This window comes from Artemia sp. Qi Xiang Cuo, chromosome 9 (genome assembly GCF_049724085.1).
Source record: "Artemia sp. Qi Xiang Cuo chromosome 9, ASM4972408v1, whole genome shotgun sequence".
NCBI classification, from domain to species: domain Eukaryota; kingdom Metazoa; phylum Arthropoda; class Branchiopoda; order Anostraca; family Artemiidae; genus Artemia; species Artemia sp. Qi Xiang Cuo.
This window is the reverse complement of record NC_142802.1, coordinates 61,163,942-61,188,828: the sequence shown is the minus strand read 5'-3', so window position 1 is coordinate 61,188,828 and position 24,887 is coordinate 61,163,942. Positions and strand designations below refer to the sequence as shown.

General features: G+C 35.2%; 1 protein-coding gene across 3 annotated transcripts in view; it reads left to right on the top strand.

The window, feature by feature from the left end:
* Positions 1–24,887, top strand: part of Kul (Kuzbanian-like) — a 314,434-nt gene that overhangs the window by 286,873 nt on the left and 2,674 nt on the right. The window contains exons 13-17 of one of the 3 annotated variants that reach the window (XM_089094818.1): positions 3,253–3,380; positions 6,693–6,807; positions 14,311–14,445; positions 20,940–20,955; positions 23,048–23,250. In XM_089094818.1, the coding sequence (XP_088950944.1) occupies positions 3,253–3,380; positions 6,693–6,807; positions 14,311–14,445; positions 20,940–20,955; positions 23,048–23,100 (447 nt within the window). In that variant the 3' untranslated portion in view covers positions 23,101–23,250. Of the gene's footprint in view, positions 1–3,252; positions 3,381–6,692; positions 6,808–14,310; positions 14,446–20,939; positions 20,956–23,047; positions 24,199–24,887 lie in introns of those variants that run through there. The other 2 variants (XM_089094817.1, XM_089094816.1) reach the window with 2 other exon arrangements.

Below are 24,887 nucleotides of genomic sequence, written 5' to 3'. Positions count from 1 at the left end.
AAATTAGAAACGGTGTCCGGCAAGGATGTGCCGCTGTACCTGAGCTCTTTAACTGTGTAATAGACCACATCCTGAATAAAACACAGCAGGTGCAGCCGTTTGGCATAGGCTTTGCTGGAAGAGTTCTTTCAGACGTCGACTTTGCCGACGACGTGGCGCTAATATGCGAAAACATTAGTGACCTTAAAACTACACTGGAAACACTGGCCTCTGCCGCTGAGAAACTCGGTCTGAAAATAAATTGGTCGAAGACCAAGATAATGCCCGTTGAGAAAACGCCGTCCAACCCCCTGTCATCTGTGGAAATTTGTGGCCAAACTGTAGAGGTTGTCAAGCAGTTTACCTACCTTGGTTCAATTGTCTGCTCAAACGAAAGCCTAGATGCCGAAATATCAGCAAGAGCGGCAAAAGCAAACTCTGTCTTCGGTCGCCTTCTAAAAACAGTCTTCCATAAACCCCAGATCAGCCGCCTCACCAAAGCACGAATATATTCTGCTTCGGTTGCCAGCGTTATGCTCTATTCTGCCGAGACTTGGACGCTGACTCAGACACAGATGCTGAAGGTAGATGCCATCCAGACGAAACACCTCCGAAAAATCGAACGCTCCCGATGGTCCGACAGGGTACGAAATTTGGAAATCCTCAGGTCCTTCAAACTCACACCCCTGTCCGAGCAGCTTGAGTCTCGCTCGCTGCGTTGATATGGTCATCTTCTCCGTCTGCCTGCCCAAACACCCGCCCGGCTCATCTTCGACTTCGACCCAGCTGCAAACGGCTGGAGGCGTCCTAGGGGAAGACCACGCACCAGATGGGCGGACTTCATCCGTGATCGGCTCGCCTCCAGAAACATCAACCCGGCTGAAGCGACAACCCTCGCCCTGAACCGACCACTCTGGAGAAGACTGACGGCGCTGACGACTGGTTCCCTCTACGCTGGCGACGCTGCCGAGCAAGAGCTTTAAGTAAGTAAGTAGTTTTGTAAGTCATTCATATTATTCCTTAAGCTTGTGTACAAAAGGATGCAAAGTACTCCGACTTTTTGACCTGTTGTTGTATTGAATTGTCACATCTATGTCAAATTTGAGCCAGAAAATGTTCTTTTTATTGGTTAATTTTTTGCAAGTAAACTCTCTGTTCCTTTGCGGTGTGACCATGTAGACTAACTCCTATTGATCCTTAACAACAAAACCCTTCTGAACAACACAACCCACTTTTTTATTATTGCTCAGCCATCAGCGCTAAAAGTCCCCCCACCCCTGTAATAAAACAGAAATCCTTCCTAAATCCTAAGCCTGGTCAAAAATCATTCCTAAGGCTGGTCATCCTCCTGCTGAATCCTTGACTAGGAAAGGGTCTGGAAAAATATTCTCCCTTAACTCAGTCCTAGGATCTTCCATGGAGGATGAAAAAAAATAAATATGTTCTAGTTCTTAAATACCCAAAACTTGGAAGATCATGCACAACATATGAACGATTACATTTTCTGCATTTTGTTCTAATAATATGGGTAAATAAAAAGAAAATCTAATGTTGTCATTAACTGAACAACACAGCCCATTTTTTTTATTATGGATCAACTATCACTGGTCAAAGTTTTTCTAGCCCTTAGAAAAAACAGACTCCATAAAATGGAAAAATAAAAGCAGAGAAAGAAAAAGAAAGATTAAACGAACAAGAATGTTGGTGGTTTAGTACGTTCTGAGCAACAGCCCATTGTTGTATTATGGCTCAACTATTACTGCTCAAAGTTTTTCTAGCCCTTGGAAAAAACAGACTCTATAAAATGGAAAATAAAAGCAGAGAAAAAAAAGAAAGATAAAACGAATAAGAATGTTGTTTTTAAAATACGTTCTGAGCAACAGACCATTGTTTTATTATGGCTCAACTATCACTGCTCAAAGTTTTTCTAGCCCTTAGAAAAAACAGACTCTATAAAATGGAAAAATAAAAGCAGAGAAAGAAAAAGATAGATTAAACGAGCAAGAATGTTGTTGGTTTAGTACGTTCTGAGCAACAGCCATTGTTGTATTATGGCTCAACTATCACTGCTCAAAGTTTTTCTAGCCATTAGAAAAAAACAGACTCTATAAAATCGAAAAATAAAAGCAGAGAAAAAAAAGATTAAACGAACAAGAATGTTGTTGGTTTAGTACGTTCTGAGCAACAGCCCATTTTTGTACTATGGCTCAACTATCACTTCTCAAAGTTTTTCTAGCCATTAGAAAAAACAGACTCTATAAAATGGAAAAATAAAGGCAGAGAAAAAAAAAAAGAAAGATTAAACGAACAAGAATGTTGTTGGTTTAGTACGTTCTGAGCAACAGCCCATTTTTGTATTATGGCTCAACTATCACTGCTCAAAGTTTTTCTAGCCCTTAGAAAAAACAGACTCTATAAAATGGAAAAATAAAAGCAGAGAAAAAAAAAACAAAGATTAAACGAACAAAGATTAAAAGACAAAATAAAATGTTGGTTTAGTACGTTCTGAGCAACAGCCCATTTTTGTATTATGGCTCAACTATCACTGCTCAAAGTTTTTCTAGCCCTTAGAAAAAACAGACTCTATAAAATGGAAAAATAAAAGCAGAGAAAAAAAAGAAAGATAAAATGAATAAGAATGTTGTTGGTAAAATACGTTCTGAGCAACAGCCCTTTTTTGTATTTTGGCTCAACTATCACTGCTCAAAGTTTTTTCTAACCCTTAAAAAAACAGACTCTTTAAGACAGAAAAATAAAATAGAAAAAAAAAACAGAAAAATAAACTAAATATATTTTGTTGTTAAAATACGTTCTGAACAACACAGCCCATTTTCATTTATCATGGTTCAACTATCACTGCTCAAAGTTTTTCAAGCCCTTTAAAAAAACAGGCTCTATAAAATGGAAAAATCAAAGCGAAAATAAAAAAACGAAAAAATAAAACAAACAAAAATTTTGTTGTTAAAATACGTTCTCAAATCAAAACCCATTTTTGTATTGTGGCTCAACTATCATTGCTCAAAGTTTTTATAGCTCTTAAAAAAAAAACAGACTATAAAACGGAAAAATTTAAGCAAAAATAAAACGGAAAAATTATACGAACAAAAATTTTGTCGTTAGAATACGCTCTGAACAACACAAACCATTTGCGTATTTTTGCACAACATTAATTGCTCAAAGTGTTTCTACCCCGGAAGAACGTATTCATTGACCCTGCTCCAGTCCTGTTTATTTAAAGATTGTCTGGGGAAATTCTTCCAACTCTTTTTTAAGGAATGTACCGGTTCCATTTGTTTGGCATATGGCCTTGAATCCTGTCAGTGTCTTCCAAAGCCTGGTGATCCTCCTACTAAATCCTGTGAGCTCTGCTGTAAAAAACCAGGAGATGACCAAGAATGTTTGTAAGTACTATAATCAATATGTTGTCTCCACTATATTGCACCTATGTCTTTTCTTGTGAATGAAATATTAGCTGTCTATTTTGTATCATTTACCAGAAATGTATGGAAATTAGGAAAGTGGCAACACTGAACATCGTTAAGCTTATATTGCCTTGGCTATCAGAAGAAGTCAATAGAGTATCTTCTATTGTTTAAAATCCAATAACATGCTCTGATTTGTTGACTTTCTTTATTGTATGTTTATCCAAATACATTCATCCAATGAAAGTAGGCTAGGGATTAATTATTACCCCTGCAGATTGATTTGAAGGATCTCGCATGGAAAGCCTGAAATTTGGGTCTAAAACATCTTTTGAGGTTTCACACATCCTCCTCACTGTGGGAAGAATGGCAACCACCTCACTTTTACAGTAGCCCCTGTTTCACTTTAGATTTTTAACTTCAATCCCCTCCAGTATACATTGTTGTTTCTTTTTTTAATTTAATTTCTTAAAAATTTAAAGCCTCTATCCATCTGAATTTACCATTTACCACAAAAATGAAAAAAGAATTGAAATGAAAATCGGAAGAAAATTGTTGTATGATTCTATTGCATGTGTTTCCCAAATAAACCAGTTTTATTATTTTGCATGCTGAATCTATATAAGAAATAACACATCTAAAAAACAAATGAAAATCATAGAAGGAAAAAACTTTGAATAACTTTAAACTTTTATTGCAGGATTAAAATAAATTTTATTCGCTTTGTAATGGTGTTACTAATAAAAGTTTGTCTTTCTGAAATACGTGTAATTAAATAAATGAGATATTCCCGAACGTGGCTGTGATTGTTTTGCATGCTGAGTCTATATAAGAAATAACACAACTAAAAAACAAATGAAAATTATAGAAGAAAAAACTTTGAACAACTTAAAACTTTTACAGTTAAAAAAATTATAGTTATAGGTTTTATGAATATAATGAAGTAAGAATTTTGTTAATGTGCTTAGTTCAGGATTTCTAATTAGTGTTTATCTAATTAGTGTTTAGTGCAGAAGAGGGCATAAACTGTACCATTACCAAACACATCATATTGAATTTTAAAATCGATGAAACATATTTTTAAGTAGAAAAGTGATGATATGTTACACATAGTATACATATATGTAACGTAAAGTGTATAACATAGTATGTAACATAAAGCTTCTCTTAGAGAGGGATAAATTGAAATTACTTGTTAAGTAATGAGAAGCAGTCAAAAAAAAAAAAGCAACGAACCACATGAAATATTAGTTTCAAAAAAAATTAAGGCTAATCACATGAGAAGTAAATGAATCCGATTTTCTAGACTTCATGCTAAATCGTGTTCATGGAAGACTGGATATGAGTAGTGAAATTTTTCTGAAGGGTGGCATTTTGAAAAATGTGTGTCAATTATGTTGAAAATATAAGCAAGTATCTACTAAAAACTCCGGGAGGGTGCCCAATCCCCTCTGGATGTGGACCTACCTGTTTGCACAAGAAAGATTCTCACCTAGCTCGAAGCTTAAATTATTTTGTGCATCTTTATTTGACAAAAATGATAATATTGATGGGAGCGAAAAATAATCAGAACTTGAAGGCTTTTTAGTCTCAAATCATGAACCACGTGAAGCTAATTTGTGTTGACACTAATTAGATAAACACTAATTAGACATAGGGATACCATATAGATTTTATGGTAGAGGCTGCACTGTACCGGGTAAGTAAATTAAAGCTTCGAAACCCGTTAAGGCAGCTTGTATTTCTTCTGATGAGCCCTAATGGAAGGTTCCACTTGGAAATATTTTGCTCGATATAAGGTGCTTTTGCTTGTAAATTTACACCGACTTACATTTATTGATGACGACTTTGCATGGGTTTGGACATTTCTATTTGGTTGATGGTTCGGTTATACTGTTTGGTCCTAGGTAGTTGGATAGATGAGTAAGGTCAAAACCTCGTTCAAGTGCACATTTGTCTCAATTGCTGGATTAGGAGGACATTTTTTTTTTTTTCCAAGTAATTACCTCTTAAACATAATATAAAAAGATGTTGTTGCTTAAATTTTTGCCAAAGCTGTTGTTATTGAATATGTCTTTAACGGTTTTGTGTGCCCGATATGTATGCAGGAATTTATTTTAGAGGGCTCGCACTTGGAAAGTGGGTGAAAAAAACGAGACTTGAAAAGTATGAGAATTATTAGTTCAGGGCTGTTGACCCCTTGTGTACTTGCTTTTTCAGATACGAACAAAGTTATATCTTTCAGGGGGGGGGGGTTGATTACCTTTTTAAAGAGGACACGACTCAGATTGAAACAACAAACAATAGGAAAGTTATGCGAGAAAAATAAGATACAATGGGGAAAATCCTAGATATACTAATAGTATGAAAAAGGGGAGGGTGAATCCAAGAGGTATCTCACAGCTTACATCCTTTGCCTGAATTATTTCCATGTCTATTGTTTAAATCTTATTTCCAATATTACTACTACTACTATTACTACTAAGAACTCATCGTACCACCAAGCCGCCTGAGGCCAACACAGCTACGCACGCTCCGCCTCCACCCCAATCTATTCAAAGCCTCCCTTTTTACACCCGCCCACGAAGTTCCTATTTTCTTTAAATCTTTCTTTATGACGTCCTCCCACCCCAGACAGGGACGACCTGCTTTCCGTTTAACCCTAGATGGTTGGCCGAAAAGAACAATCTTCGGCAATCTGTCATCCTTCATCCGCACAATGTGCCCTAACCACCTCAACATTTCTTTCATTATAGCCCTAGAGAGTGGTATTGAACCACATTTTTTTTATAGTCTATTGTTTGAAATACGGTCAGTCAGCAGGGTACCCAGAACAATCCTTAAGCAATTTCTCTGGAAAACAACTAGCAAATCTTCATCCGCTTTTCGGAGCGTCCATGCTTCAGAGCCATATTTGACCACTGTCGTCACTGTAGCTTCTAATATTCTAATCTTGGTTTGCAGACTTATCTTCCTATTCTTCCAGACTTTTTTTAACTGTGAAAAATACACCCTGATCCTTGGCTATTCTATTTTTAAAATCTTCACTGCTCCCATCATCTCTACTAATTATACTACCAAGGTAAGTGAAGCTGATCACCTGATCAATCTTTTCATTACCGTACGTCACCTTTTCATCTTCACTTATTCCTAGCCTTAGTGACTTAGTCTTCCTAACATTAATTTTCAAACCAATTCTAGCACCCTGAACTCGAGGACTGCTGTAAATTAATTTGCATGGTGACACTTAACTGTAGTATGCTCGATTAAATATATTTACCATTATTTCAGAAGCTCTTTCGAGTGGAACTACACCCCTTATGACGTACCGGATATGCATGCTAAACCTGGTACTCCGTGCAATAATTACAATGGATATTGTGATGTCTTTCAGAGATGTAGGGAGGTATGTGTCTTTTTTGTTTAATAGAAGTTTTTCTTTCTATTCTTGTCCCTTTTGCAAGGGCAAGCACGTTTGCTTTTTGCTGAAACTCCCTGACGACTTTATAATATCTTAGAACTAAAAATAGGAGAATTAAAGAAAAAGGTCGATGGATCTTCGTGGTTGTGTGCTTCATGTTTGGGTAATTTTGTCAGACTAGTCGATTCCCAGGATGCGTCGGGGAAAACTATTTTATTAAATTTATAATCGTTTCTTGTGCTTTTTTTCAGCACCCACATCTAGAGTTGGAGCTGGAAATGCGAGAACAATTAAACCTTTAAGTGACTTTTGTATAAATCTAGAATTTTGAAATTTTGGTCAGCATTTTTAGGTAAACTTCGTAGATTCCCCCCCCCCCCCCAAACGCTGACTTGCATATATTATAGGCTATTTGTAATGGCTCACCTGCCGCCTAAATGCATATTCTTTAAAAGGTAGTCGTGTTAATTAACTGCAGAGCTACTTTCAGAAATTTCATAGTCTGGCTTAAGCATTGCCTACATAAGCAATCACACTCTGAGCTCCCGTAAGATTTTATAAAGCTTCCAAAATATTTATATTCCGCATCCTCATCTAGCACGCTCATTCAGTGGCCAGCTCGGCGTTGTATTTACGTTGTTGTACATGACTGTCGTCTTTTGAATGCTGACTGATAATCTTACTAGTCCGGCTGTGTTCTGCTGAAAATCTTCTTTTAGATGAGAAAGGAGCATAATATTATCAGAAAATACCATCTGTTTGAATCTCATTCAACTCTACCCTTCGAACGAAGAAAATACCATGTGTTTGGCTCTCATTCAACTCTACCCTTCCAACGAAGAAAATCACCATCTGTTTGGCTCTCATTCAAGTCTACCCTTCCAACGATGAAAATCACAATATGTTTGGCTCTCATTAAACTATACCCTTCCAACGAAGAAAATCACCATCTGTTTGGCTCTTATTGAAGTCTACCCTTCGAAAAAAGAAAATCACCATCTGTTTGGCTTTCATTCAACTCTATCCTTCCAACAAAGTGACATGTCTCAAGCACGTAGCAAATGAAAATAGTGAAGAACACAGAAGAGAGCATACAGCTTTGTCGTACACCAGAATGGACTAGGAACCATTCCGTCAGGTCACTGTCGATGATTTGTACAGCGCTTAGCTATTCATTATATAAATCAACAATAATACTAATAATTTTGTTTGGGACGCTGTAGTGTCGTAATATTCTCCTTAGTAATTCCCTATGTAAAAAATCATAATTCTTTAAAAAGTCGACGACGAACCTACTAATATTCATCCTACCATTAGTTTCATTCTTCTTACACTAGTTTGGTTCTTCCATTTTTCTCCTTCTAGTTTGGTTCTTCTTAAGTTAGTCTGTTTTCTTCCACTCTTCTCTCACTAGTTTGGTTCTTCTTAAACTACTTTGATTCTTCTCCTCTTCTCCCACTAGTTTGGTTCTTCTTAAATTAGTTTGGTTCTTCAACTCTTCTCCCACTAGTTTGGTTCTTCTTAAACTAGTTTGGTTTTTCCACTCTTCTCCCACTAGTTTGGTTCTTCTTAAACTAGTTTGGTTCTTCAACTCTTCTCCCACTAGTTTGGTTCTTCTTAAACTAGAGACAGCGCACAAGATCTGTCAGGTTGGAATTCGTGCTGGTCCTCAAAAAAGAATTGAAGGATTAAAATTTGACAATTTATGACTTTATAATGTTGACTTTTCCACAGCCATAATGGAAGAGACCAGGATCGTTGCTCAGTCCTTTAGCCAACTCGCGTTATGCCTCGAGAAATACACGGACGAAAAGTATCAACAATATTAACGTAATCCTTTTTATCAGGCAGCTCATCTCCAATGTTTTATATATGAAATATTAGCTTAATAGTTGTGAATAGTAATGAAATGTCACCTCGGCTTAATAGTTGTCGAGGTGTAACAACTAATTTTATTAAGATAATAATTTTAAATACATTAACTTCAATAGGCTGGTGTTGATTTTCAGAAAAAGTAAGAAAAAGGACGCACTGGAATCCAGAAGCTATAATGGAGGAGGCCTGGACCGTTGCTCATCCGTTTAGCCGACTCGTGTTATGCCTCGAGAAATACACGGACGAAAACGAAGGAAAATCGTACGTTTGTTCTTGTTTTATCAGGAAAAAAAAAATCAGGAAAAATTTTCCTTATCAGAAAAATTTAATTTTTTATATGATATTTCAGTCCTGAAGTTACTGCATGTTGTACAACATTTCTCACCGATTTCAGACCGATTCTTCTATTGATAATATAAACAAGGAAAGTCTGTCCTTGGATTTATTTTTACTTATTAAAATATTGTACTTTTTTTAACGACCTCTTGAGTTTTTCTTAATTTTTCGTTCCATAGATTTTTATGTGTCTGCTGTTTTTATACCCTTTTTCTCTCTATATTGTCAATTTGATCTGTAGTACCATCCTTATCTGAAATGAGTTTAGTGCAAAAACTGTTCATAATTTCAGCATTTCATTAACCAGTAATGTCCAACTGTTGTCCATTGCTATTTACGACCCCATTAAAAATTAAAGCTTCTAGGGTACTAGAATATAAAAGACTCGTAAAAAGATGAATAGTGACAGTAGCATTTGTGTTTTCTATGTTTTCAGGGACATAAAAAGCAAATTAAAACATAATATTTAATGAAAACGAAACAGCTATAGTCTCCTAATGTATTCTAAATTTTATTTAATCCCTCAAAGTACTAGGCAAGTCAAAATAAAACAATTAATTCCCCTTGGACTCATCTTAGATCTATTCCTACCCGATAATTGCAAATTCTGTGATTTTTATTTTTTTCTTAAATTGCAAAATTTTTATGGTACGGTAGTACCATATTTTTGTCAATTTTCCGCAGTGAAACTTTTAATAAATAAGTAAATCAAATTAGGTAGATTTGTAAACGAATAGAAATTAAAACCTTGACAGTATATTGTTTACCACTGTATTATTGTTATTGTTTGCACTGTATTTTTGGTATTGTGACAGTATTATTGTTTATTGTTTACCAATTGTTACCCATATCTACACCTTTAAAGAAAAGCTAAACCTTCTTAAACTTTTTGGTATTGCCTTATTTTTAACTCTTCTTGGTTTATTTTTTACCCAGGTTGCTTTTTTCATTTCAGCATCTGCTGCTACTGCTAAAAACTGCATAACTGAATAAGGAGTTCTCTTCCATTAATTTTTTTTTTTCTGTGGTTGTATATGAATATTATAATATGTATGTATATGTATATATATATATATATATATATATATATATATATAATATTTATTATCAATAATATAATATAATATTTTGATATTATATTATATTCTGATCTTTCTGGGCTGTGTAAGTTTCCACTTAACCAATTTTAACAATAAGATTCTGTGTTTAACTACCCTTGGTACTTACAGCCCAAGTTTGAGCAAAAATATTAGCGTGATTCATCATTTGCTAAAAACAGAGTCACAAAAACTTTCCGGGTTAAGGTCCACATGTATAAAATGACACGAAATGTACGGGGTCCATCACATGAAGAAAATACGAAAGAAAGGAATTAAATTTTGATATATTAAAAATTTTGGCATATCACATGTGGGTCTTGGGCCAAAATTGGCTAATTTCTAGCCTAGATTAATCCAAGATACTTGAGGGATAAATACAGCTAAGAATCAATTGGGTAATAATTCTTGGACTATTTTGGATTTTGACAGAAGAGGCGTGGGAAAGGGATATAGAGATAAAAACACAACAATTTAAAAGGTTAGTGTGTTTTTCCATTCTGGGGCCTTTTGATAGATAATATTCATAGTCTAAGAAAATATTTATAAATAAACATTAGACGTGAGTAAATATTTTGTGAGTGGGCAGAGTAGTTTTTTTATTGGTCAAATTCCGTCTTAGTTTTATTTATGGGTTATCTTCGCTCTAATTTAACACAAACGTTTGAATATTTGCGAAGCAATAAACCAGATTGATTAAAGTTTGAATATTTGTGAAGCAATCAGCCAGATTAATTGAAAAAAGTCAGAATATCCTTTTTCTAGTTATTTCTAGTGGGCTAAAGCGACCACGGAGCTGCATAAACATGACAGGCGGCTAGACTTCAGTTTTAGATTTATTTTTCTTTGAGGTATATATGTTGAAAATAAATCTAGAGTTTGTTTTTGAAAAATGGGTTTGATATTTTCTCCCGGCATGTTTTACGAATGGATCTTGAAAAGGAAGAAAATTCCTTTTCTTGAAAAGGAAACCTTGAAAAGGAAGAGAAGGAACAAAAAGGAACAAACGTAACATAGTATCAATCTTCTTTAACTTCTTAATATGAAACTTCTTGATAAATTTCGGAATATTAGCAAATTAAAGGTATCAAGGACATTAAAATAAACTTTCTTGGTTCCCTGGACCTATTTTAGGTGAATTAATTCCAGAAGACCTGATTTCCGAGATTATTCTTTTTTTTCAAAATCACGAATATTCCCAAGCAGTACCATATGTTCAACAGTGTTGCAACGTCAAGCCATGAAAAAATAAGCAAAACTGATAAAGTATAGTTGACAATGCTTTTTCCGTAAAAACTCATAAATTAGCCATCTGATGATTCCCAAAAATCACTTTGAAAGAAAAGCGCACCTTCTTAAGTAGTTTTGTGCCGGTGTTTTTAGCTTCTTTTTTGCTGATTTTTCACTCACGTTTCTTTTTTTTAAATTTGGCACCCACAGCTACCAAGTATAACTATGTATGGAGATATTTTTGATTCAGAGCTCAGAGTTTTATTCACTAATAAATACAGAATGGAAATACAATACTCATATTCCCCTCGAAAGACTCCATGGCCAGGGATACAAGGGGGATACAAAAAAGAAACAAAGAAAAATACAATATAAGCAACAACCAAAAATAGAGAACAATAGCCAAATAACATATAAGGCTAAAAAGAGAACATGCCCAAAGCGTGGGAATCAAAGCGCAGAGAAGACCATTGTACGTTATGAAATATACACTTAGGGGATACCAACTCCATAAAGGAAAAGGAAAAAAAAATATTAAAAAAAAATTAAATAAATAAAATTAAAATGCTAATATGTTTGATTCTTAACTAAATGGTCCTTAAGAATCCTTTTAAAAGTCCCAAACGAGTGGTATCTCTGTACTGAAGAAGATAAGGAAATCTAGACCTGTTGACTAGCAATGAGGGGATTGAAATCTGATCGCATAGTGGGGGTAGAAGGAATGCAGATATTAAACGATGAACGATGGCTGTATGGAGCTGAATCAGAAATAAACACAGGAGTTTTATGAAGAGATTTTGGAAGATTGCCATGAAGCTGATGAAAGTCAAAAGAAACACAAGAAAGAATGTAAATAGACTGTAGATTTAAGAACAGTATTGGTGAGGAATGGTTTAAAATTGAATTTCTGACTTTTCTAATTTTAAAAGACGTGTATAGTTTTGTAATTTACCACCTAACCAGTCCAAATAGTTACATTTAATTCTCACTTTCGTTGGTACTTTAAGGGATAAACGAACAAATAAACGTTCAAATGGGGATAAGTCCATTTATTTAGACAGTGAAAACGGGTAAAAAAGTCGAGATACTTCGATCGCTTTATATGTGATCGAAATATCTAGACTTTTCTACCTGTTTTCACTGTCTAATAAATGGACTTATCCCCATTTGAACGTTTATTTGCTCATCATAGAAAGGCAGTGTGGTCTGTGAAGAACATACCTTATTTAAGGTATTATGTCGAAAATGCGTTAAGGGATAAACGATAGCCTTCAAATATTTATAGCAGTGATTGTGTACCAAAATTCCGAGATTAACATAAATCTTACTGTGGAGTCGATTTTATGTAAAGACCTCTAGAAAAGTATTCTAGCTCAAGACTATTCATCGTTAAGTGGCTCTTAACTGTTTTAGACTGTAATAACAGGTATTAAAACAATTAAACGAACATTATACGTAATTAAATACGCAATTGGCTAAAGAGTAAAAAAACAATAGCGATCCATTGAACACTTATAGAATTCCTTGTCAGCGTTGTCATATAAGTATATTTTGCCAATTACAATGACTTTACTATATATTGACATATTTTTGATATATTTATTTAGCTTTAACAACAATTTACCTACAAAAATCAATATGATTCCCCCAAAAACCAAACAGTTGACGTGGGGTGAATCAGGCAAAAAAAAACACATATAACATCTTTTAAATTCAGTATACAACGAAAGAAAGAAAAAAAGATAAAAGAAAAAAATAATAATGATACTACAGGGTCAGCAACTACATACCATATCCATGCTGTGGAACCACACTAACCAACCAACAAAGAATTACAACTTAATTTAAATCAAATCTCCAAACAAACAAAACTAACATTCATACTTGCTTAGTAATATTCCTTTAAAGTCACTAAGATTTTCTATCTTCTTCATATCATTATCCAAATTATTCCATAAATTTATACCCTTTATAATAAAAGAAAATGTGGACCTGGCAGACACTATAGGTGGAGTGTAATAATCATTTTTACCCCTAGTATATAACAGATACACCCTGGAGTAGTTTGATAATCCTTGAACCCACCTTGCACACTAACTACTAAAACAAGAATATTTTTATTTCATTACCTTTCAGCTTAGCTCTATTTAATGCATTTTAATAGGGGGCTTTCAGTTTCATCCAAGTTTTACCCAGTTAATTTCAGTATCCAGAAGACTTGTAGTTCATTTAGAAAAAGAGAAAAATGAAACATCCTTTCATTTTTTGAGTTTATGTTCTTAGGATTTCTGGTTTTGAGAAAAGAATGCCATTGATATGAACTGGATTTTAAGCCATATTCCGATTATTATTTTTTTTCAGTCTTGTTTAACCAAACCTAAGTGAAAAAAAAGATCGTTTTTAATATCTTTATAAAGAGTTGTACAATTTGAATTAAATTGAAAGCTCCTACAAAAGTGCATACAATAGAGCTATGCTGAATGGAATGGAGTAAGAATTTTGTTAGAGTAATGATTGCTTTACAAGGGATGCATAACTTTAAGATGTTTTCCTACTTATGAGTTTAAGCACCTTACTTAGAAGCTCAAGTGCCTTTATTTTGAAAGCTGGAATCTGGCAACAGTGGTATCAAACATTTTCTTGGATTGCGAAATTTAATTGCAAATATTTACAACTAACTGTCTTGTATAGAAGCAAATTAAAGAATTGTAAAATAAAATAAATCACCAGTTTTGACCAGTTTTACCTAGGCAATTTATCCCTAGGCAAACTAAATCTGGTCTATTATAATGTATTGATTTGTTATTGAAAATTGACGCTTGGTGGCCGATTTTTTTTTTTTTATAATTTGTATGATCAGTTGATATGATGACCATATGATCAGATCACTTCAAGTTGACACTGGAGTGATAAGCCTTTCATATTAATGAAATGAATTCATTTTTTGTAGGTTGATCCGTCTGGCCCACTCGCTACACTCCGTCGTCTTATTTTATCTGACGAAAGTTTGGCAACTCTCAAAGTTTGGGTCGAAACCCATTGGTACGTGGTCATGTTTGTTGCTGTTACTTTGGTCGCAGCCCTGGTAAGTTTTGACATCAAATTTGAGACTGTGTCGATTGTTTTTAAACATGCCTTTTATTATGATAATTCAAAAATAGTAAATGTTTTAAGCAAGCACGCTAGACTTGAAATTATTTGTTATGACGACAGGGGTTCGAGTTCGGGTGTCACTGGTTATATGTGGTGTGGAACGGGGGTGAGTAGCTTTATTTGTAAACTCAGTCAGGTTTGACCTGGCTCTAAATGAGTACTTGGAGGAATCTGGGGAAAGTAACCAGGAAGGGTGTGTGAAAGCACAGGATGGCTAACCCCCAATCCTTCTTGAACTTCCTGGCTAAAGGGCCACGAAACGGAGATCAGCACGGCCGGTAGGGATTTCAAAGTCCAATGCCATATCCTTTACCTTTTTGTACCTTTTAACCAATAAAAGCCAAGAAAAATGTGTATGAAATGGAAAGTATTTTTGTCGCTTCTTAAAAAACAATAGTTCCTATAAATAATTTTTTTTGTAAGTTAACAATTTTGTAGTACCTTTTTAACCTACAGCTTCATTGGCGCTTTGCTGGAATCCTATTTTATGGCAAATATTTTCTTTTGTACTTAATATTGAAAATAAACATTAAAATTATAGTAACATTTTGAAGTGACGAGCTTTCAGTAATTAATATCGTTGTACATCAAATATTCAGTTTAATTTATTAGCTCTTTTTAAAGTTGTTAAAGACGGATATAGTTTTCCTACAAACTAGTGTTTGGATACTGCCTCCTTTCCTAACTGTAAATAAAAACCAAAAGCCTGCTGCGTCATACGCGCTTAACTGAAAATGGATTATATTACAAATATTTTCTTTTCCAGTTCTTACAGTATTGAAAAGACAAATACAACTACAGTGAAATAAATTCTTGAACTGATGGATCTTTCAAAAATTAATATCATTATACATCAAATATTCAATTTGATGTTGTTTAAACTTTCCAAGACTATTCAAGACGCATATAGTTTTCAGTATAGCGCCAATGACGCAGTAGGTTTTAGACTTTTACAGTGAGAGAAGGAGGTCATACCCAAACTCTTGTTTGTGGTGATTTTTGTTCGTTTCAAGCTTGATTTGCATACTCAATTTAAGTTTCACTCGTTTTAAGATTTATTTATTAATTTACGTTAATATCTATTGTATGTTTATTCGCATTGATTGTTTATTTAATTTCTGTTTGTTTTAAGTTTCATTTATACTTCAATAGAAAAGTATTTTTTTTCGATTTCAGTTTGATATTCACATTCAGTATAAGCATTATTTGCTTTAAGATCCGTCTTTTCGTTTATGCCGTTGCCGATTGCATGTTTTGCTATAATTATTTATTCGATGTATCTTTATTTTGTATTTCATACATTCTTAAGTGGTTTTTACTGGTCATTCTAATCTTGCGTTTTAAAAGGTATTTTTATCTGCTGAGCTTAAGTTTAAAATCGCCTTTACTTTTATCTGCAAAACTTCTTTTTCGGAATTTTTTTAAATTAATTTTTGTTCGTTTTTTATTGCAAAAATCTTCAAGTTTTTAAAAATTCCTTATTTCAAAATCAAACATAAAAAAATCAAATTTTCATCAAAGTATCAAAACTGATATCAAAGTAAAAATATCAAAGGGAAAAAATGGGTTTGTGTCAGCCTCGGACTTTTTATTATCTGATGTTGGAACTATTTTTAACAAAATTGCTACCTCAAAATTTTTATCGGATGGGTTGGGGGAAAAAGGGCATGGGGGGACTAGATTAAGCTTCGGTATCTCTTGACTCTTAAAAGTCAATTAGAACTTTCTATTTTCAATTAAATGAGCCCTCTCTGAAGTTTATACGAGTATCCCTTCTATAAGAACCATATATATCCCCAGAGTATAACTTACAACACCTAGCCCTGGGCTGGCCCTGGGGGGTTGTGTCGACCCTGGAGTTTTAATATCTGATGGTTGAACTATTTTTAACAAAATGATCACCTGAAATTTCTATCGGATGGGTTTATCCATCCGATACAATCAAAGGCGTGGAGGGCGGGAGGGGCTAGTTGCCCTCTGATCTTTTTTCACTCTGAGAAAATGAAATACAACTTTTAATTTCTATTCAAATGAACCCTCTCTGAAGTTTATACGAGCATACCTTCTATAAGAACCATATATGCCCCAAGAGCAATACTTATAACGTCTGCTCTGGCCCTGTGGGGGGGGGGGTCGTGTCGACACTGGAGTTTTTCTTATCTGACCTTTGAACTATTTTTAACGAAATGACCATGCGTAAAGGAGTTTTTGTTATATGATCTTTGAACTATTTTAAAAAAAATGGCTACCTCAAACTTTTTATCAGATGTATTTGGGGAAAAAGGGCTTGGGGCGGGCAGTTGCCCCCCGATCACTTTTGACTCTTAAAAAAGGCACTAGAACTCTCAATTTCCAATCGAATGAGCCCCCTTTGAAGTTTATACGACGACCCCTTCTATATGAAGTGCCTCTTGGAAAAAAATAAATGAAGTGTGGAGGGAGGCTAGCTGCCCTCTAATCACTTTTGACTCTTAAAAAATGAATTACAACTTTCAATTTCCAATCAAATGAGCCCTCTAAGTATTTTATACGAGCATCCCTTCCATAACAACCATATATGCCCCCAGGGCATAACTTACAACGCATACCCCCGGGCCCTGGCGGGTTCTGTCGACACGGGAATTTTTATTATCTGACCTTTGAACTTTTAATTAATGAAATGGCTATTATAAAAATTTTATCGGATGGGCTTGGGGGAAAAGGGAGTGTTGGGGGGGGGGGCTAGTTGCCTTTATCGGATCTCTTTTGACTCTTAAAAATTTAACTAGAACTTTCGATTTCCAATCAAATAAGCCCACTCTGAAGTTTATACGAGCATCCCTTTCATAAGAATCATATACGCCCCCAAGACAACACTTACAACGCCTCTCCTCCGGGCTCTGGGGGGCGTTTTTGTTATCTAATTTTTGAACAATTTCCAAAACACTGGCTATCCCAAAATTTTTAGCGGACGGGTTTGGGGAAAAAAGAGCATGGGGGGGGGCTAGTTTAACTCTCTTGACTCTTAAAAAGTGAACTAGAACTTTCAATTTCCAATCAAATGAGCCCTCTAAGAAATTTATACGAGCATCCCTTTCATAAGAACCATACATGCCCTTAAGGCATAACTTAGAACGCCTTCTCCTGTGCCCTGGGGGTGGGGGGGTTCTATGACACTGGATTTTTTCTCATCCGACCTTTGAACCATTTTTAATAAGATGTCTATCTCAAAATTTTCATCAGATGAGTTTTGAAAAAGAAGGCGTGGGGGGGGGGGGGGGCTAGCTGCCGTTGGATCTCTTTTGACTGTTAGAAAGTGAGCTCGAACTTTCAATTTCCAATCAAATGAGCCCTCTATGTAGCGTATACGAGAATCTATTACATGCGAACCAGGTGGACATAATAGCATGGCTTACCATATCTGCCCCCAGGCCCAAGGAAGTTGTGATGACATCTGGGTTTTTGTTATCTATATTTCGAGCAATTTGTATCTTATTGCTCATCACAAGATTTTTATTGGCTACTTTTGGAGAAAAAAGGGCTTGGGGGGCTAGTTGCCCTCCAATCTCTTTTGACTCTAAAAAAGTTAACTAGAACTTTCAATTTCCAATCAAATGAGCCATCTCTGAATTTTTTACGAGCATCCCTTCAATAAGAACCATGTATTCCCCAAGGGCATAACTTACAACACCTGCCCACGGCCCTGGGGGCTGTGTTGACCCCTGAGTTTTTGTTATATGGTCTTTGAACTATTTAAAAAAAGCTAGCTCAAAGTTCTTATCGGATGGGTTTGAGGAAAAAAGGGCATGGAGGGGGGCCGGGGGGGGGGGCTAGGTGCCCTCCAATCTCTTTTGACTCTTAAAAAGCGAACTAGAACTTTCAATATCCAATCAAATTATCTCTCTTTGAAGTTAATACGAGCATCCCATTCATAAGACCCATATTTGCACCGAGGGCATAACTTACAACGCCTGCCCTGGGCCCTAGGGGGTTGAGTCGACACCGGATTCTTTGTTATATGATCTTTGAAGTTTTTTTAACACAATAGCTATCTCAAAATTTTTATTGGATGCATTTGTGAAAAAAGTGTTTGGGGGGTTGGGAAGCTGGTTACCCTCTAATATCTTTTGACGCTTAAAAAGTGAACTAAAACTTTCAACTTCCCATCAAATGTGTCCTCTTTGAAGTTTATACGAGCATTCCTTCCATAAGAACCATATATGCCCCCAGGGCGTAACTTATAACCCTTACCCCTGTAGACTCTGGAGGAAGTGTCCTGCTCAAACATTTAATTTCCTGAACTTACAACTACGTTGAACAAAATGGCTATATCAAAATTTTTATTGGATGTGTTTTGAGAAATGGTGGGTGTGGAAGGGGTTTAAGTTGCCTAGAATTACTTTCGACTATTAAAAGGGAACTAGCTGTTTAAATTTCCAATCGAATAAGCTCTTTATGAAGTTTCTACGACAACGTTGTCTATATAAAACCTTGTATGCCCCCAGGGCATAACTTACAACCCTTGCCCTGAGGGCTGTAGGGGAGTTATCATCCTTGAAGACCTAATTTCCAGAACTTAAAACTACGTTTAATAAAATGGCTGTCTCAAAATTTTAATTGGATGTGTTTGGGGAAGAGTTGGGCGTGAGAGGGGGGTTAGTTGCCCTCAAATCACTTTCGACTATTAAAAAGGGCCCTAGCCCTTTGAATTTCCAGTCGAAAGAGCCTTTTTTGAAGTTTCTACGACAACCCTTTTTATAAAAACCTTATATGCTCCCAGGACATAACTTAAAACCCTCGCCCTGAGGGTTGTGGGGGAGTGTCCTCCACAAAAACATATTTTCTATCTGGAAATCAACTTCGCTGAACAAGATGGCTATCTCAAAATTTTGATTGGATGTGTTGGGGGGAATGATGGGCGTGGGGGGGGGCTAGTTGCCCTCCAATCATTTTCGATTATTAAAAAGGGCACTAGCCCTTTGAATTTCCAATCGAATGATCCTTTTTGAAGTTTCTACGACAACACATTCTATAAAAACCTTATATGCCCCCATGGCATAACTTAAAACCCTTGCCCTGAGGTTGTGGGGGAGTGTCCTCCTCAAAAATATATTTTCTATCTGGAAATCAACTACGTTGAACAAAATGCCTATCTCAAAATTTTGAATGGATGTGTTTGGGGGAATAATGGGCGTGGGTTAGGGGGGGGGTTAGTGGCCCTCGAATCACTTTCGACTATTAAAAAGGGCACTATAACTCTAAATTTCCAATCGAATGAGCCCCCTTTGAAGTTTCTACGACGACCCCTTCCATGTGAAGTTCCTCTGGGAAAAAAAAATAAAACATTGGAGCCGTATGGCCTTTACTATAGGCAACGCTATAGCGTTGCCTCTGAAAGTAACTTTGATTGGTTCCTCGGCTGCTCTTCTAAGCCTAAAAAGTGTCATAGGCAATAGTAACATTTGGTCAAGAGTATTTTAATAAAGTAGTCAATCACAACACCTTAAGATACGTTTTAAGTTAGTCGTAGTTTTAGAGCATTATGAAGTGAAGTATGGCCTGTCTACTTATGCGTCCCATCGATTAACTCCATGGCATCTCTAACGTAGAAAATACAAACGAAAGAAATAGATAAACGCCTTCTGTGTGTTGCCGGGCTCTTGCATGCTAATTAGGAAACGCATGGTTTTCAACTTAGAATTCTTGCTTTCCCTAATTTGTATTTTTATGCAAATATTAAAGAAATGCATTTTTTTTTCAAACTGTTTTTCCCTGGTGCTAATCTTTTAAATCTAGGTTCCCACATATGTTTAAACAGGAATGAAATTTTTCCATATAGAAATCCATATAGAAATGCCGATTTCGATGGTTTTAGTTGCTATGTCTAGCAACAACTCCGAGTAGAAAAAATTTAACTTTTATCAAACACGTGATCAAATATTTTTGGAGGGTTTCCAAAAAACACAAGAAGCTGTTGATGGCCCCAATTTTTGCGAGTGAATATTTAATAGATTTGTTATGAATGTTAAAAAGTAAAAAGTTAGAACAGTAAAAAAAAAAGTAGTTAAATAATCTAACGGACTCTCAACTGTGCGCAATAGTTTGTTTTGTTTCTTGTTTCAACTTTCCAAAAGGGGCGAAACTAAATAATCAATCTGACCTCTTTTCTCAATGCTCCTTTAAATTTAAATATTTAGTATTAAAAATTTAACAACTTAAAAAATCCTATGGAACATACCGGGTACTAAATTTGCTCATTAATGCAGCTGACAAATATTACTTACCGCAACAACTCTGTGTGTGAACCTAGCTTAACTCTAATACCTTTCAGGAAAGGCCTATTGCGCTGCTACTTTTGTTGCAACTTTGAGTTATTTTTAAATGTTTATTTCTTTTCATATTATGGCATGTCTAATTGTTGAATCTTTTCTTCCTGCTGCATGTTAGGCCCTGCATGTAAATTGTAAGTATTTACTGTGTATATTTTAAAAATATTGCCGGAGACGAGATCCCTGTCCACTTTTGTCGATTTTGCTAAATTTTCTTATGTCCCCAATACAAGTGTAAACAACTTAATTGTATGCTTTTATTTGTTCCCCATCTTAATAGGTCCAAGGAATTGAACTTATTGCTGAAAAAAGGGATGCCCCATTTAATAAGTCATATTTTATTTGATGTAGTAAATGCCTTCTTTGAAAAGCCTATTGCGAAGAGTTCGGACTCCTTTTAAATAGGCACTCGTATGGTTAGATTTAGTTACTGCTGGGGATATACTTAGTTAGACGCACAAGGGTTGCAACCTCACCTGCAAACCTTGAGCTTGGTAGAGGCTGCAAGATGCGTCTTTCAGGTTCTTTTTTACCTTTTTGCTCCGTATAATATTACTTTCATTAGTGGTTCTTCGCTTTCTAAATTTGAAAAAAGAACTTATTCTATGAAAATTAAAGAAGAGAATTGAAACTTTAGAATTATCAAAAATCAGCTTTTATGAGATGTCAAACGAAAAAGATAATTATGAATGGAGAAATGGGGTTTAAGAGGAACAGATATTGCGATAAATAAGGGTAGTGTTGCTGCCCGTTAAACCTCGCAAAAAGGCTTAAGTGTCATTTGTGCTTTGCTGAAAACTAAATAGATTGCTTAAGTTGAAAGTTTTGTTCAATCTTCTATCAAAAAGGTTCAAAGCTTTTAACAAAGTTTTGTTTAACTATGCTTAACTTGTATAATACTTTTCAATAGCTATGAAAGGAATTTTCTTAACCGAAGAAGACAGTACGGAATATTGAGTCTTTTTGGGACAGTCAAGAAAGATATTTTCTATCGATAAATATTTGCCACAAACGCCACCCAAGGCTGGAAAGTCGAATCTTCGAAAAGGCTAGAGATCCATTTGAGGATCAGCGGAAACTGAACAAAATGGATTAGATTGAAATTTTAATTTAACTAATTTAGTATTAATACGTTTGAAAGGAAATTAAAAGGCAGAAATACTTTTATCAAAGCAAAATGTTTTACATTATGTTAATCTTTGTAGAAATCCCGACATTTTAGTGGGGAACCAAACAAAAAAGCCCTTTACTATCGATAGCCTTGTTACAAAAATAAGAAATATGTATTCCTATCATATACCATTACAACCAAAAATTACTATTTGTTCTTCTTAGAATCATTTCTGAATACAGTTAGAGGAACGACCACATGAAGTCAATAGTTAACAGCACAATTTATGATTTAGAATGAAAATAACTTGTTTCAGAATAATGAACAAAAAATGCTGAATTGAGAAAAATTTAGCTGAATGTGGTTGTTTATCGTCTGAAACTTTCAGCATTAAAATACCATGAAAACCTTTCGGGACAGAACCCTTAAATCTGTATTTCTCCCAAAAACTTAGCAGAGAGGTGGATATGTTCCACCCTGTTGACACCAGAAAAATGTCAGAATGAATAACGTACATGATTGGGGAAACTAGACCCATTCAAATTTTATAAGTTATAGCTAATGTTTTGTAAGATGAACTGTCACATTTAAAATGCTGTAAAATGTTTTCCAGTTGCTGTGTTCATAGCTAAATTAACTAAAAACATACAAACGGAAGACATGCTTACGCAACATGGTGACAACAATTAATTAAACAAATTAAGAACGAAATCCTTCAGGTAACTGCTTCCACTAGCTCTCTCTGCTTGTCATGGTCTTCCAGGATTGTACTTTCAGGCCGTCATCTATCATGGATGAGGCTGTAAGTCTGCCTCAAGTGAGTGGTTGAGATCTCGTTGCCTGGAGGTGTAGGGATTTTGAATTTATATCTGTCGAGTACATAATTATTCACCTGGTAATATAGATACCCTAATACCATGGTGTAAATAAGTATGTTTTTTAGAGTAGCAATAAAAGCCTATGTTACCAGGCTTCCGGATTTTTGTTGTTATTGTTTTTTTAATAAATTATTGTCTTTAGTAAAAAAAAACAACAAAAGCTTACCTGTGTAAGTTCCTCCTTTTTTAAGCATAAAATCTTCCTTTGCAAATATTGAAAAAAGCTCCATTTTTTAGATCGTCGTCGTGAAGATCTTCGGGAAAAATCCACCAATCAAGCGTCAGTCTAAAACATCACGTCACAGAAGACACAGAAATGTTCCAAACCGAGGAGCAATTCAAACAAGAGTAGAGAATGGCATAGTTATATATCCTACTGCCCAAAGGTCTAAGATTGGAAAAGCAAAAAATAAACATAAGAAAAAAGTCAAAACTAGTAAACGAAAAAGTGAAACTGCTAAAATGAATATGAAAGATAAAGTGGCAGTGTGGCTTGAAAATGAAACAGTTCAAGTTCAGACTTTGAAGAAGCAAGGTAGTTTAGATAGTTTGTGTGATTTGAAAAGCAAGACCACTAGTGCCAGTGATATGCAGCTGAAATCAAATACCAAATTAGATACAGAGAACCCTAAGAGGCTTAGCAGATCCCAGTCAGAAAACCATAAGAATGTGGAGCGACAAGTTTTCACCCGAAGCTTTTCCCATACTAAAAATATGAGCCGTCTTGTGCAAGAGTCAAAGTCAAATGATGCTGAAGCAAAGTTGGAATTAAGCTTCACCAAATGTGAAGAGAAACAGAAGCCCCAGCCCGAACAAAGTAGTGTGGGTAGACTTCCTAAATCAAAAACCGAGACAGCGATTAGTAGCAAACACAATCCTAGATCACCGAGCAAGCACTTACGCTCTGCAAGCCTGCAAAATCTATTTGCTATGATCAAACATCAGACAAGAAGACGGGATAAAAAAGTTATCGGACTAGGTCGTATGAAATTGGTGCTAAAAGTAAATCAAAAACCTTCTGAAAATCAGAAGAAAAAGAAGAAACCGAAACAGGTTATTGTGTATTCTAATAATGGCTATGGTGAGGATACAAAAATTGTGTATCCTCCAGAAACTGCATATCAGTATCCGGTTAAAGCTATTCCTAACATATCAAAAAAAAGTCGTCCCAAAAGGCAAGCTAGCTTGGAGGAAAATTCAAAACAAAAAAAAATTATTCGTCAACTTTCTGAGCCAGCTCATGTTCCAGAAATTCGAGTTCAAGAAAATCCATTGAGTACTATGGAATCACCTACTTCTGGGATCGAAGTTTGAATTTGATCAAGTAATTGATTATTGCTTTACATTTTTTTTATTGGAGTCGTGTATTTCTAAATAAATTTTACTAAATTCTAGAAATCTTCCGATATTTTGAAGTTCCATAATTCTTTTTTGTGTGTGTGATATAGCTAATATTGACAAGCGTATTCAAATTTTAGATTTCCTTAAAAAAAAGTTTTGGTTTTTATCATAATGAATTTAGATTATAATATATATTTGAAAACAAACTAATTTTCAGAAGAAAAATTTGATTTACAAGCCTGTGGACCGGTTTTCTCTCAAAATTTCAAGCTTTTTTTCCAAGTGTTCATGTTTATAATTTCTGTAATTTTATTCTGTCTAGAATTCGTTTCCTCCCAAAATAAATTCCTTTGTTCTTGAAGGATGTTGTTTCAAAGAATTCTTGCGTTTAAAATTAAATCAAATTTGACATGCATTTCTGGAAACGTTTCTTCGGTATAATCAATGGGAAAGAATATGGTTATTGTTCCTTTTAATTTACAAAATCAAAGCACTAGCTATTGCTTGTTTAGTTGTCATTATCAAGACCCTTGACTGGAGCTATATTCTGTCCATCGTGGAGCAATGGGTTTGACTGAGCTGATGAAATAAAGGTGCAAGAACTGCAGTAACTAGCTTGAGAGGTAAGAACCAAGGGGATACTGACTGGATTAGTGGTCCTCAAACTATGGTCGGTGTTGCCAAAAGGTAACATGAAATATTCAATTAAAGAATTCGCCAAATATGTTGCAATTTT